Source organism: Urocitellus parryii, chromosome 11 (assembly GCF_045843805.1).
Source record: "Urocitellus parryii isolate mUroPar1 chromosome 11, mUroPar1.hap1, whole genome shotgun sequence".
Lineage (NCBI taxonomy): Eukaryota > Metazoa > Chordata > Mammalia > Rodentia > Sciuridae > Urocitellus > Urocitellus parryii.
Genome location: NC_135541.1, coordinates 125,920,663 through 125,936,069, shown reverse-complemented (window position 1 = coordinate 125,936,069; position 15,407 = coordinate 125,920,663). Strand labels below are relative to the sequence as shown.

The 15,407-nt window shown below is 40.5% G+C and overlaps 1 protein-coding gene across 1 annotated transcript in view; it reads right to left on the bottom strand.

Annotated features, from left to right (window-relative positions):
• Nucleotides 1-1,409: 1,409 nt before the first annotated feature.
• Fmo5 (flavin containing dimethylaniline monoxygenase 5) overlaps nt 1,410-15,407 on the bottom strand; it is a 28,692-nt gene continuing 14,694 nt past the window's right edge. Inside the window, exons 6-9 of the mRNA XM_077791251.1 lie at nt 13,537-13,736; nt 9,545-9,897; nt 5,667-5,739; nt 1,410-3,238 (exon numbers count right to left, since the gene is read on the bottom strand). Coding sequence (XP_077647377.1) covers nt 2,893-3,238; nt 5,667-5,739; nt 9,545-9,897; nt 13,537-13,736 — 972 coding nt within the window. The 3' untranslated portion in view covers nt 1,410-2,892. The remainder of the gene's footprint in view (nt 3,239-5,666; nt 5,740-9,544; nt 9,898-13,536; nt 13,737-15,407) is intronic.

Here is a 15,407-nt window from a genome sequence, read left to right as displayed (position 1 = left end):
TTTAGGGGTGAGTGCCACAGAGGTAAGGGACCTTCCTGTCCTATCACATCAAGGGTACCTATGGTCAGTATGACTTATGGCTGTCCATGTTGACCTTGGTCACCTGGATGAAGTGGTCCTTGTTGAATTTTTCCACTGCAGTCACTCTCCCCCCTTTCCATGCTGTAAATTTTGAAAGGAAGTCGATCTATACCACCCACTTAGACAGTCGTGCTCCGTCTCCTTGAGAAGAGAGTGTCTGTGTGAATTATTTGGAATTATTTTGTAGAGGAGAGTTCTGGTCCATCTCATTTATTAATTTCTTCAATCATTTATTCATACCACTATGGACTTGTGATTTTTTATGTCTTTTGTTCTAATAGTAGGTTATTTATTTTATTGCTCAAATTTGTCCACTATTTGGTGGCTCCTGTGTCCCCTTGACACATGCTTATTCAGAGAGCACTTCCTCACTCTCTGGCATTACAAGGATGCATTTTTATTTGGTAACCAGATTTAATATAATTGGAGAATTTTTATATAAATATATAGACACATATACATGATCTTAATATAAAGAGCAAAATATATAAGTAGAATATATAAATAGAATATTAGCACATATTCATCAATACTCAAGCTTTGCATCTTGAGTTGTTTTGAGTGCAATATCCTATTCACGACTTGCATTCAGCTTAGTTTAGAAATCAAGCAATGATTTTTTTGGTAACCTTACATATTATATGTAGAATGAGAGAATCAAATCAATTTAAAAATGCACACTTTAAAGAGGAAACTTGGGTGTTATTAGTGATAATTAGGGGATTATTAATTCAATACATTTACATCCTAAAAGAGGCAAGTTTATATTATAAAAGGAGAAAATTTAAGAAGCAAGAGACCTTCAATTTACCTCTTAAAAAATAACTTTATTTATTTAATTTAATGTGCTGTTGAGAATGGAACCCAGGGCCTCATTCACCTAAGAGAGCATTCCACCACTGAGCCACAACCACAGCCTTCAATTTACTTGTTTTTTGGGGGGTGGGTGGGTACAGGGGATTGAACTCAGGGTCACTCAACCACTGAGCCACCCCCAGCCCTATTTTGTATTTTATTTAGAGACAGGCTCTCACTGAGTTGCTTAGTGTCTTACTGTTGCTGGGCTGGTTTTGAACTCGTGATCCTCCTGTCTTACCTCCCTAGCCACTGGATTATAGGCATGTACCACTGTGCCCAGCTTCAATTTACTTTTGAACAAGAGTAATCTGTAGATTAAAAAATTCTAGATCTGGGGTTGGGGCTGGAGCTCAGTGGTAACGCACTTGCCTGGCATGTGTGAGGCACTGGGTTTGATTCTCAGCACTGTGTATAAATAAATAAAATAAAGGTATATCAATAACTAAGAAAAGATTTTTAAAACACTAGATCTACTTTAATAGATAACAAATCCCCTAAATCCTAAGGATTAGAGAAGGAAAAGACATAATACCAACTTTCAGTTCTCTAGTTCCGGAAAAGTAAATTAGGTGAAATGATAGGCAGCTGTCCAAATAGTTATGTGATTAAGGAGTTTTAACTCTCAAATTTCTAATTCTCTTATGTGTATTTATGTTAGTTGGATGTGCTTTTACTTGTTCAAATTTATCCTGTAGTTAAGAAATTGGCAGCAATCCAAACTTAAAACCATTGCACAGCAGCTATTTGTGACTATACCCTTGATGGGTGCTTCCAGTACCTTTCCACACTGGAGTTCAGGTGCTAGACAGTGACAGTTTCTCATGAAACAAGAACAGCAAAACTTCAGCAGATGAGAAGACAGAATCGGCAGCAGCACTGGGACGTAAAACCAAGTCCCTGCTTTCTATTTCTTTGCTCTGTTTTTCAGAACTACATAAGAAAAAGTGGTATTAGAATATTCCTACATTTTAGACAAAACCTCTTTGAATTCTTACTACTAGTTTCTACTTGAAGAAATGGGAGAAAGAGTAAGAGGAGACAAAACACATTACACTTGTAGACTTCACTACCATAGTTGGCAGCTACTTTTTTCCTAAACTAAAAATCTGATTAGATCCAATCTAGGAACTAAGAGATCAAAAAAGATAGGACAGCTGCTTTAAAAAATCCCAGTTTTCTCAACCAAGTAGAACCCATGGGTAGATGTTAAATTATTAAAACAACCTATGAGCTTAGAAAATTGAAAGTAACTTCTTTATTAAGAAAATAAAGACATGTTGCCTAGGGTAAGAAGCAAAAATGACCAGTTATTAGGATAGTGAGTAAAAAAAGATGTCTTATGTATCTGTATGTCTATCACAGACAAACGACTATTTCTCTTCTCTCTCAGAAAATGTATAGTTTTAATATTAAAAACAAAAATTGAGCTTTTTAAATAGAAAATCAAATCCTATCAGAATTACATGAAGTCAGTCATTTTTAAAAATTTTTTTAGTTGTAGGTGGACCCGAGACCTTTATTTATTTATTTTTATTTGGTGCCTCACACGTGCCAGGCTAGCACTGTTCCGCTGAGCCACAACCCCAGCCTGAAGTCAGCCATTTTTTTAGATGCTGATTTAGGATCCCCACCATGATATTTGATGATCAACAAGGCCACATGTCTGCTAAGGACATCCTATAGAGATGACTAAAGAGTGCCTGTGCTCACAGTCCAGGAATTATTGGAAGGAAAAGAGTGACAGATTACAAGAGGAAGGAGCATGAACCAACACAAATGAGAAGTCAGGATTTCATTGTAGGAAAAGGTGAAAAGAGGATCAATGCTTCTGAAAGAGAACTAAAGGTAGCTTTCTGAGCAACAGGGGAGTGAGAGTGCTCAGTTCTGTGAGGTCTGGAAGCCATCTCTACCTGGAGCTTCCCAGCGGGAGCCAGGGCACGGACAATGGGACATCTAAAAATAAGCCATGATCACCGCAAAGAGAATGAGGGCCAGCATGAACCTGCCCACGGTCACTGCCGAAGCTGCGGAATCACTCTTCTCCATCACCCTTGTCTTCATGGGCTTCCTGATACGGTCATCTGTGGAAAGGATGGTTTCTCGAGCCCCATCCCACTTTCCAGGGCCCTGTAGACGAAACTGGGCTGGAGTACAAGGTCCCCAAAGTAACTGTAATGCCAGCTTGGGGTCAGTGAAGGCCAGAGACAGTAGACTAGGCCTGACTCCCACCAAGTCAGCAATCTCTTCCATGCTATCAATGTAGTCTCCCTGAATGGTATGGCGTTGGCTTTCCACGTACCTAAATCAGAGAAGACAGAAGCCATGGCCTATCAAAAAGGCAATTAACTAGTCGATCAATCAACATACATATTGTATTGATTTTATACTGGGCACATTGTACTGATTTAAAAAAATTATTTTAGTTGTTGATGAACCTTTATTCATTTATTTATATGTGGTGCTGAGATTTGAACCCAGTGCCTCATACATGCTTGGCAAGTGCTGTACCACTGAGCCACAGCCTCAGCTTGGATTGATTTTAAATTAGGCTACAAACTGTAGTAAATAGTGAAAAAAGATATTTGTCACCATTCTTAGAGATCTGATAATACACCAGAAGAGATAAGATTGTTGTATACGTAACAGAACATACAAGGGTTTTGCTAAATATTGTGGGTTTGACTGTTAAATAGAAATTTTAAAAAGGGTAGTTAAAAAAGGGCTACAGGGCTGGGGATGTGGCTCAGCGGTAGCACGCTCGCCTGGCATGTGTGTGGCCCGGGTTCGATCCTCAGCACCACATACAAACAAAGATGTTGTGTCTGCCGAAAACTAAAAAATAAATAAATATTTTTTTAAAAATTCTAAAAAAAAAAGAGGGCTATCATAGGTCATTGAAGATTTGAAAGATATAGATGAGAACAAAGAAAAGGTATTAAAAATCGGGGAACACAGCCAGGTGAAGGAATAAAGCAGGAATGGGCATAAACATCTGTGGTCGTGGCCTAAGTCAGCAGAAAACAAGACTGGACCACAGCACTCCAGACACAGAGGACTCTGACGAGAAGGAGGGAGTTCACCCCAAATCCTCAAGCATGGGAGGCCAGGGTGGTGAGATGGGTAGGGGGTGTCCACAGATCAGGGCTTCCCAGTGAAGATGTTAATTTGGAATCCTGAAAGGACCAGGGAGGGTGGCCTATCTCACAGAAGAAGTGGCCCTCCCAGTGGAGCCAGATGGAGTGATGGTACCAAGTGCAGATTTGGAGAGCTAAAAAGACTTCTTAGTGAAAAAATAGTTGACAGTAAAGTATGTGGAAGAAGTGTGACTAGGAGACTTTCACTTTTTATTTTCTATCATGAAAAGAAAGAACAATGGAACACAAAGCAAATCAGAGGAAAGTCTTTAAGCTAATTGAGGAATCCAAAAACCAAGACAGGAAACAAGGATCAGAAAATGAATTTTTGGTAGAATTCTTGAGGTGGAATTCTGGAGGAACTGATAGGTGGTCAAGTAGTAACTTATCAAAATGGGGCTGGAATTCTGAGGGGATGAAACAGGAAAGAACCTGAGAGCTCTCCTCCTGGAGGTTATATTAACTCGGGCGTCAGCACACGTGCATTTACGTATCTTATAATAGTAGGTCAAGTATTGGAGTTTTCATGAGGTTTCACAGCCTGCGGGGTGGTTAAGAGGATTAAATAGACCCCATGCCCATGAAATGCTGAATGTGAGCAAACTGTCAACCCTCAGGAAAGTTCAGACTATGTCCTGGGGGACTGCTCACAATCAGAAGGTGGCTGGACAAGCTTAAGTGAAAAGAAAGAGAGCAGGAAAGTCCAAATAAGAGTTTGGTGCCAGAAAAGAAGGGAAAGAAAGCCTCCAGGAAGGGAAGATGCTTAGAAGTGCCAGCTCAGGAGTGAGAGCAAGGCACCTGGTCATGGATGACCTTCAGGGAACGATGTGGGAGCAAGGAGGGAGTTGGGAACACAGGGGCTCGGGGAAGCAGAGGAGAGGCCTAGAGCAGAGGACATAGGAACTTGGCCATAGGCGTGCAGCAATGAAAGGGGAGGGAAATAGGAGAGCACCGGTAAGGACGAGAAGTCACCTTCTCTCCTCCAAGGCAGGCCAGAGCCATGCTGTACAGTCAGTGGCAGAAACCACCCTTTGGGGCCTGCAACAATCGATTTCCACATAAAAACAACCTGGGATCTGAGCTCAAGTTCTGAGATGCAGACTGCCACATCATTGTGTCCACAGAAGCAAAGCAGCCAGGGGATGTCACTGCTTCACCAGATCACACTGTGACCTGCGTGTGCGGTGCACCTGATGACAGCCAGCAAGCAGCCACGTCAGGTCTGTGAGTCTACTTGGAACTTGAGATCACCGTCGATTCGCCACACCCCTCCTTCCTTTGCAGCTCTGTTAATACTTCAAGTAACCCTCCCCCAAATGACACACCTGACTGTGTTCTCAAGGAGCTTTTTCCTGACTTTTAAGTCCTGAACATAGCCTTTATACCGCCTTTATGCACTTCCGTGAGTTTCCTCTCCTCCCCTCCACATTAAACTGCTATTTCCCCATTCTGTTGTCACCACTATCATTCCCTCTTATCACAACATAACCACGATTCTCAAATCAACAAGGTGAAACTAAATGTAGGAGAATATTGTTCTTATTAAGAATAAGTAGAAAAAGTTACATACATCTTCTTGGGAGAATTTCTTACCTTTTTGCCATTTCCTCTTGAGTCTTAGATATATCTGCCATCATTTCACTTTGTGAGGGCAATTTCTTTAGCCCTAAAGAGAAAAATTTTAAATTTAAGTGTAAATTCCTCAATAGAAACAACGATCCTATTAACAATTACTGTGCTATGGAGAATTCAAAGAAATATAGGATGATTTTCTATACTCAAAGAGATTACAGTTTGCTTGATCACTTGATCTTGCCATGACCAAAATATAATAAGTTGAGCATACCTCATCACAAAAACAGAAATCTTAAATGCTCCAACATTTTGTCCATGTTCAACACTCTTTGAACATGGACAAAATGCCCCAAGTAGAAAATTCTACACATGACCTCAAGATAGGTCATATCAAAACACAGGCACAATTTTATTGTATAAAATTACCCTCTGGCTGTATTGTGTAAGGTGTATATGAAAACTAAGTGAATTTCCTTTTTAGACTTGGGTTTCATCTCCAAGATAGGTCATTATGATATGCAGATATTCCAAAAATCTGAAAATATATTAAGTTCAAAATACCTCTGGTCCTAAGGAATATTCACTGGTATCAGTACGTGTAGTTTATTCTGCTTTGTCTTTGGAACATATTTACTGTACTCTGCCTTCCAACAAATACCTGCCTCCTCCCTAACATAGTCTTTGAATTGGTAAATTAAATTTGGACACAAGGAAATGACAAATGGCCTTAAAAGTATATGAAAAATGAGGTACAAGGTCAAAAGGCAAGTCAGGTGTAGTGATGCATGCCTGTAATTCCAGCACTTGGGAGGCTGAAATTGGAGGATAACTTGGATCTAAAAGTTCAATCAGCTTGAGTGATATAGTAAAACCCCAACTCAAACAAGGGAGGGTGTAGAGGAACACCTGCACAGGTATCTTAATAACAAAGGTATTTTATACAAGAGAGAATAAAGGAAGTAAACATAAACTCTAATCACATTTTATGCTAAAATCCTATGGAAAATAACCTTCACCTTATAACCTCTTTTATTTGATAAGAGTTTGTGTGTGTCTGTGTGTGGGGGGGAGGTAAGGCCAAAGGAACTCATATACCCAATCTTGACAAATAAAATTTAAGCATTAATATAAAAACAGTTTCTGTACTATGATTTAAAACCAAGGACATGACTAGACAAAGGCAGAATCACATTTAAGTCCATATAAACAACTCTAGCTCAAACAATTAGCCTTTTGCCCAGATATAGAGCCTTATGCCCAACCAGATATGTAGGCACTGTGCCATGTACAAAATTGAGCCACAATCCTAAAATGTTACTCTATAAAATTCTGGAATATAGAATTTCAGAATGGGAATGTGTCTTAGTACAATCCTTCTCTCTACAATACAATATCAAGTGGTCATCTCATTCTTCCTTAAAAGTATCTGGCCTTGAAGCTATTATGAAGACAAACACAATAAGTGTTGGCAAGGATGTGGGAGAAAAGGCACACTCATACACTGCTGGTGGACTGCAAATTGGTGCAGCCAGTATAGAAAGCAGTATGAAATTCCTTGGAAAACTTGGAATGGAACCACCATTTGACCCAGCTATCCCACTCCTCATTTTATACTCAAAGGACTTAAAAACAGCATACTACAGGGACATAACCACATCGATGTTTACAGCAGCACAATTCACAATAGCTAAACTGTGGAGCCAACCTAGAAGACCTTCAGTGAATGAATGGATTAAAAATGTGGCACATACACACAATGGAATATTACTCAGCAATAAAAGAGAATAAAATTATGGCATTTGCAGGTAAATGGATGCAATTGGAGAAGATAATGCTAAGTGAAGTTAGCCAATCCCAAAAACACAAATGCCAAATGTTTTCTCTGATATAAGGAAGCTGATTCATAGTGGGATAGGGAGAGGGAGCTTGGGAGGAACAGACGAACTTTAGACAGGGCAGAGGGGTGGGAGGGGAAGGGAGGGGACAGGGGATTAGCAAGGACAGTGGAATGTGATAGACATCATTATCCAAAGTACATGTATGAAGACATGAATTGCTGTGAACATACTTTATATACAGAGATATGAAATATTGTGTTCTATATGTGTAATAAGAATTGTGATGCATTCCGCTGTCGTGTATTTTAAAAATAGAAGCAATTAAAAAGAAAAAGAAAAAAAGATCTCTGGCCTTAGAGATCTCACTACCTGCTAAGGAGATGATATAACTGAATGATGTGGTTGCTGGAACATTATTTTTTGAACTGACCCCCAAATATACTTCTATGCAACTTTTATCATTGGAACTAGTTCTTCCTTCTGGAGCCACACAACTAAGTTTTGATACTTGACAGGACTTAAAACGTGAAAAGCACCTGTCATGACTACTTTAAGTCTTCTCATTATCAGGCTGACCAGCACGGGGTCCTACTATAACAGGTGTCATGTTCTCTGCCATTCTGGTGGCCCTTTTCTGGGCCTGATACGCCTCTGAAACACAGAAGTCAGAAATTCAACACTCAGAGCCTACTATGTTTTTTTAATGTGTTTTCTTAATTTATGGGAATTATGACTTACAAATCAACAAGGAAGCATGGGAATGTCTCCTTTGAAATTAATCACAGGTCTTTAGGGTGCTCAAGAAGTAAGTTTGAGAGCTGATTTCCAATGACTTCTTACAGGGGACAGCCACCAGTCTGCAGTTATTAGCTGAAACTGCATGGAGGAGGAGGCGGAGGTCTATTTCTTGGTGGTTAGAGGCAGTCAGTTCATGAACTATTAAATTTGATGGGCAGATACAGATATTTACAACATTCTGTGATGAAGTTCTCTTTGAATTCATTAACTTTCAGTGTTACCTTGTTTAGACACATATTGTATCATATTTCTTACCTCCCTCCTTCAAATCATGCTCCCTTTATATGGACCAAAAAAAAAGTCTTGTCTTTTTTTTTAATGTTAAGCTGATATTATGCAACCTTCAAGATTTCATTCCTTGGTTCTAGTTTGACTCTTTGCTCTAGTAAGTAAGTCTAATTCTTATCCCATAGGTATCCCTTCAAATATTTGAAGGGAACTCTTAGATCTCCCCCAGATCTTAACTTCTTTAGCCTAAACTTCTCCAGTAACTTCATTTGTATTTCAAATGATATGTTTTCACGTTCCTTAAACCATTTTCTCTCTCCTTATTCAGTGAATCCCAGGTTCACTCTATAATGTCTTTAGGTGGTAGTCTGACCATTTAGAGAACTGTCACGAGGTTCTGAGACGGTGCTGGATTGAATGAAGCCTTTTGGAACCCTCCTCACCCACTGACTCCTACTATCCCAAAGCTCAAAGTTGTTTTCCCTCAGGTACTCCTGGCCAAAACTCAAAGGGGGGACATGCAGGGACACGGGGTAGTAGGGATGTGAGGATTTGAAAGTTGAATATTTTATATTCTGGATCATCTCCTACCAGGTGTTAACTTATTGTATGAATTAAGTCGAACCATTTCTATATTTGAAATTCTCTGTAATGAAAGATGAAATTCTTTTACTTCACAAATACATACCAGTTGTCTAGAATTCAGATGAGTGGATTCTAATCTGAAGTACACATTGGAATCTTCTGGGGAACAATTTTGTGCCTGCCCCTCCCAGATTTACTGAATAAGTATCACCATGGATGAGGTCAAAGCATGCCTGAGCTGGGAAATACCCAGGTGATTCTAAGGTATGTCCATGGTTATATTACTACTTAGATTCACTTAAAAATAAGTTTTCTGGTACTAAGTTTGTGCCAGATATTATGCAACCCTCAAGATTTTGGTCAAACATACTGCTATTTAAAAGCAAGCACAGAAACATAGTTAAACATCGCCAGGTAATTAAGGAGTGAATTTTTATTGTCACTTACCTTTAAATACTTGAGTGGCCCAGCGTCCTTGGAGCTCTGCAATTGGCATAATGGCTCCTAAGGGCTGAATCAGGCCTATGATTGCAAGAGTCGGCTTTTCTAGGTTGGGAGGGAAGACCTTTTTATACAGGGATATCTTATTTTTGACCACTTTGATAGAATTTTCCAGAAAAGGAAAGGCGAAGCTGTAGCCTGTGGCAAAGATAACAGCATCAATGTCATCCTCCCTAGAGCCATCCTCAAATACAGCCGCTGTCTCTGAGAATTCCTTCACGTTTCCCTTCACCTTCACCAAGCCAGAGATTATGCGATTGGGCAGATCGTCATTTACTGTTGGATGCTGGCTCAGAGCTCTGTGAGTGGCCATGAAGATGAAGAGAAGGAGAAATGAGAGGGACCGAGAGAGGGAAAGAAGGGGGGAGAGAAATAAACCCTGTAAGTAAATTTTTGCTTTGGTGGAGGTGGTTAAACAATAATACGTCAACAGTGTCCCCTCGGTTTACCCATGAAATTTGGAAAGTCCCACTTTACACCAGTTTTACTTTATATCAGCTTTTCAGGGCTCAAGGCTGAATGGGCTGGACCCTGCAAGTCACTGAAGGGGAAGGTATTGGAGAAGTGAAGGATAAGAGTTTTTTGGAGGAATGCATATGTGGTTGTTCATGTGATAGTAATGCTCCGTGGTGTCACAAGGCCACAGGACAGCCGTTCCTGTCCACATATCAATCAGTCTGACAAAACTTGACTATTAATGTCCTGATCCATTTCTAATTCCAAAGAGGTAGACTTAGACTTTCATTTTCCAAACTGTGGAATAAATTACACATGTACAGCAAGTTAGAGTTCAAATTACATTTCCATGCATTCAGTTATTTGGAAGTCACATAAACTCTATGAAGGGTAGGTGTCATTATCCAGGTTGTATAGGTGAAGAAACTGAGGTCTAGAGAAGTTAAGTGACTTGACCCATGTTCTACAGCCTAGGATTTTAGAATTTCTGTAAAAATAGTTTTCTATACTCTCTTGGGATACTTTGGACCTAGAGACAGCATGGAATAAGGGTATCAAAATAAATAAGTCAGGTTTCCAGTATCTTGGGTCTGTAAAAACAAGTCTTGATTCCTGAACCTTGGGTCAGCAGGCTCCGAGACCCCTCTCCCCACGTCTTCCTGGCCTAGCCTCAGGAGTGTCATGTGTCTTACGACTACACCCGACTACACCCGAGCTGCGGAAGTCAATTTGCTTGGATCCGAACCTTCAGGAAGACGGTGTTCTGCATTCCAGCCTCATGGCTTCATCTTTCTCTCTAACCTACTGCTTTTCACTAGCGCGCCACCATCCACACAGTTGCCTAAGCCACAGAACTGTCTCCTGTCTGCTCACCAAGCCTGTGTTCTTCCTCCCTTAAAAAAGAAGTCTGCCTAGAATATTTTTGTCTACTAACTGTCTCACCTGAACAACACAGTTGTCTTTAGGGCTCCCCCATCTCCCCTCTATACCATTTGCCTTAGAATAAGAAGGGCAAATAAACATGATTTTAGGATCCTTGATTTAAAAAAGAAAAAAAAAAGGTATAAAGAATATTGTTGGGTCAGGTGCAGTGACACATGCCTGGTCATTCTAAAATAGATCTATTATAGACTTATTATTACATCACTCGCTTGCTTAAATTTATCACGTCATTCACTTGAATGGATTTGCTGTCTTCATTCCAAACTTTTTTGTTTTTCCCCTGCCAGGGCTGAGGGCCGAACTCAGGGCCTCGTGCATTCTAGGCAAGCACTCTGCCACCGAGCTAAATCCTCAGCCCCCTATACTTTTTATTTAGCAGAGCGTACAAAAGGTTTCATGCCTGATAGACCTAGAGATGTATTCAACTACTCTTCTAGCTTTGCCATATAGTCTAGCTATACCAGGCTATGTGCAGGTCTCAGGGCATAATGTGCCTTTTGCTATTCTAACATATTACAATTAGAATGCTACATGCTGACCCAATTTGCCTACCTTTTATTATTCAATAAAACCTCAATTTGTTTTGCAACTACAAAACATATTCATGCTTAAATAATTGAATGAAAAGTTGTTGGGGAACACTGTGCCCAGGTACCATCCCACTAATTAATTTCAAGGGGAAAACTATCTTTGTACTGGAGAAACCTGGTACATGCCACTTTTTACACACAATCTTACATCATTAATATGAAATAAACTGACATCATGTGGGTTCTGATGGGATTCTCCAAGAAGATAACATCCCTTAATGTAGTATATATGCCAAGATACAATGCAACTCAAAATTTAGAGATAGTCTACAAAAACCATGCCTTAGAAAGAAGAAAGAGGAGGAGGAAGAGGAAATAGGAAGAGAAGAGTAGGAGGAAGAAAGGAGGAAGAAGAGGAGAAGGAGAATAAAAGTCCATGTTTAAAAAAAATGAATGGCCAGGCATGGTGGTGCATGTCTACAATCCCAGTGACTCTAGAGGCTGAGGCAGAAGGGCCACAAGGTAGAGGACAGCCTCAGCAACTACTGAGACCTGTCTCAAAATAAAAAAATTAAAAGAATTAGGGATGTAGCTGAATAGTAAAGCACTCCTGGGTTCAATTCCTAGTATGCAAAAAAAGGGAATAGAGAATTAGTATTTCAGATTAAAAAAGACATGACAACTAATGAGATGATGTGATTAACATTTTTTAGAATAGAAAAAAACTTATTATAAAGAAGACCACTAGGTTGGTTGCAGGATGTACACCTGTAATCCCTTGGGAGGCTGAGACAGGAGGATTTCAAGATCTAGGCCAGCCTCAGCAATTTAGCAAGGCCCTAGGCAACTTAGTGAGACCCTGTATCAAAATAAAAAATAAAAAGGGCTGGGAAAAACTCAGTGATAAAGTGACCCTGGGTTCAATACCCAGTACCAAAATTAAAAAAGAAAATATTATTGGGATATCTGTAGAAATTTGAATATGCGAACATTTTAGAAAATTATTTTATCAGTGTTAAATGTCCCAAATGTGATCATTGTATTATGGCATGTAGGGGAATACCCTTTTTCTTGGGTATGTTTCAATGATTTTTACTTACTTTCAGAAAAATGATATGTCCTTAAGTATGTGTATATACTACATATTGTTTGGATCTATCTTCCATGAGGGAAGAGATAAAAAGCAAATAAGCAAACTCTATGACAGGTGAATCTAGGTAAAAGATATGACCTTTCTGTAGACGTGAACATTTTCAAAAACAAAAGGCTGGGGAGAAAAGTCACGTAGAGTCAGTGCACAGGAGGCTTTCACAGGCCCTCCTCTGTGCGAGAGCCCACCCTCTGCTCCCACCGCATCTGTGCCTCTCTCTGTCACGTTCTCTTGTCTGTCTTCTCATTTGTATATTAACGTAAGACCATTTCTGAAGTCTTCCATCTGTTACTCATGTTGATCTTGGGCAAATGACTTAGTTTCCCTAAGTTTTGATTTTTTATGTCTGTAAAATGGATATAAAAATGGCATCAACCCATAGGGCCGTTTGGAGGATTAAATGAGATTACACACACACACACACACACACACACACACACACACACACACTCATTACTGTGCTTAACTTTAAAATGTCTTTGAAAAAGGCAAGGTATTATTTTTATTATTATGTCTTTCTCTCTGTATTTCATGCCCAACATAATGCCTTGCTCACAACAAACAGGTGCCCCATGTTTGTTGACTGACTGAATGAGGCACTGCCCTCTACTACCTTTTTATTGTTGTTGGGCACCATATTAAAAAAACTGATACCCCACAGAATAAGGAAATGGCTAATGCCAATGAGAATGAGTCACACAAACTTTAGACCAGCAGGTCTTGGTCTTCTGTGGTTGATAAGGTAAAGCGGCATTTCAGATTCCCTGGTTTCCTTAATGTCTGGGTGGAGGTAGCTGTCAGCCTGAGTGAACAGTCCTTGGGCCTTGGCTTGACCACCCCATTCCCATCTGAGCACATACCTGTGTTTAGGCTTCAGGCCAAACATTTCATGATCAAATCTTTGATTCAGACGTTTTTCCAAATATGCATTTGTCAATGCTTGACCGCATATCTTTGATAAACGATGCTGAAGTCGAGAAAAGTGTGCCACATCAAAAGGATATCCATGGTCCGCTACGCGATTCAGGATCCATGCGCCTCTCCTGGTGCTGAGGAACACCTAAGGCGTGGGAAACATGGTTTCCTGTTGTCATTCTGGCTCACACTCGGAAGCACGCTCACTTTCTTCACCATTAAGTTCATACTCACTAGTATGGCACTTTAGTTCTGTACAATCTTTTTAAATTTCCCTTCCCCAACGCTGTCCTAGAACATGCCCTGCTGCTGTCCAGCACTGCACTTCTGTTCACAGCCAATGCGCCCATTCATGTGTAAGATCCAGATCAAGTCCGCGTCCTCCATGAGAACCACACAGGAAACACTGACCTTTCAGGTTGGTAATGGTTTAAAAATCATGGAATAGGGGCTGGGCTTGTGGCTCAGTGGCAGAGCACTTGCCTGGCATGTGTGAGGCACTGGGTTTGATTCTCTGCATCACATACAAATAAACTAAAGGTCCATTGACAACTAAAAAATATATATTAAAAAAAAAAAGTCACTCAACAGACCGGGTGCGGCGGTGTACACCTTCAATCCCAGTGGCTCAGGAGGCTGAGGCAGGAGGATGGTGAGTTCAAAGGTAGCCTCAGCAACTTAGGGAGGCCCTAAGCAACTCAGCAAGACCCTGTCTCTAAATAAAATAATAAAAGCTGGGGGCCTGGGTTGTAGCTCAGTGGTATAGCAATTGCCTTGCACATGTGAGGTACTGGGTTTGATCCTCAGCACCACATAAAAATAAAAAAGTAAAAAGATATTGTGTCCATGTTTAAAAAAAAAAGCGGGGGGTGCTGGGGACGTGGCTCAGTGGTTAAGTGCCCCTGGGTTTGTGACAGTCAAGCCCAAGTGGCTCCAGTTTGTAAAACCACCAGGCCAAGTAGAGAGGTCATGCCTGGCACAAGATGTTCTTTTCCTTTTGATATAGAAATCCTTAAGAACACGGAACTACCTAATGGGGCTTTGCTTCTGCACTGGGGTGGCCTGGCTGCACTCTCCCACTTCTGTAACCTGGCTGGCTTTCATTGGCTGGACCCCCAAACATCCCTGGTGTGGTTTTCAGGCTTATAAGGAGCGCCCCTGCAGTTGTCTGGGGCTGAGCAGGGGAACAGCTTTGTGTTCGGTCAGTTGCCACTGTGTGCTTCAATAAAGGCTTGATTCAATTATATATGAGTGGTCTGGGTCAATTTATGAATCCCTGGGACAGTGTTAAACTGTAACAGGTTCAATCCCCAGTACCCTCACCCCCCAAAAAATCATGTAATGATAAAGCTGAAAACAACTGGAGATCATTTAACCCAAAACTCCAGTCTTTTTGTCTTGACATTGTTGCATTGTTATGAACTATGATTTACCATTTATATCATTTATATCATGTGAAACTTTCTGTGCTCATAATCTGTCTCTCCAGTTGTGTCCAATGGTGTGCTCCACAGTGGGAGGGTTAGCCTGCACCTCTCTCAGTCTCCCCAGCACATCATCATTCCTTTCCTTTACTGGGACTTGTGACCTGTAATTCTGTATACTAAGTCCTTTGTACTCTTTTTTCTGAGGAGCTGGGGATCAAACTCAGGCCGAATGCATGCTTAGCAAAGGCACTACCACCGAGCTACATCCTTAGCCCTTTTTTTAAAAAAAAAATCTTATTTTCCTTTGATATAGGGTCTCTCTAAGTTGTTCAGGTTGGCCTCAAATTTGCAAACCTCCTGCCTTAGCTTCCTGAGTAGCTGAAATTACA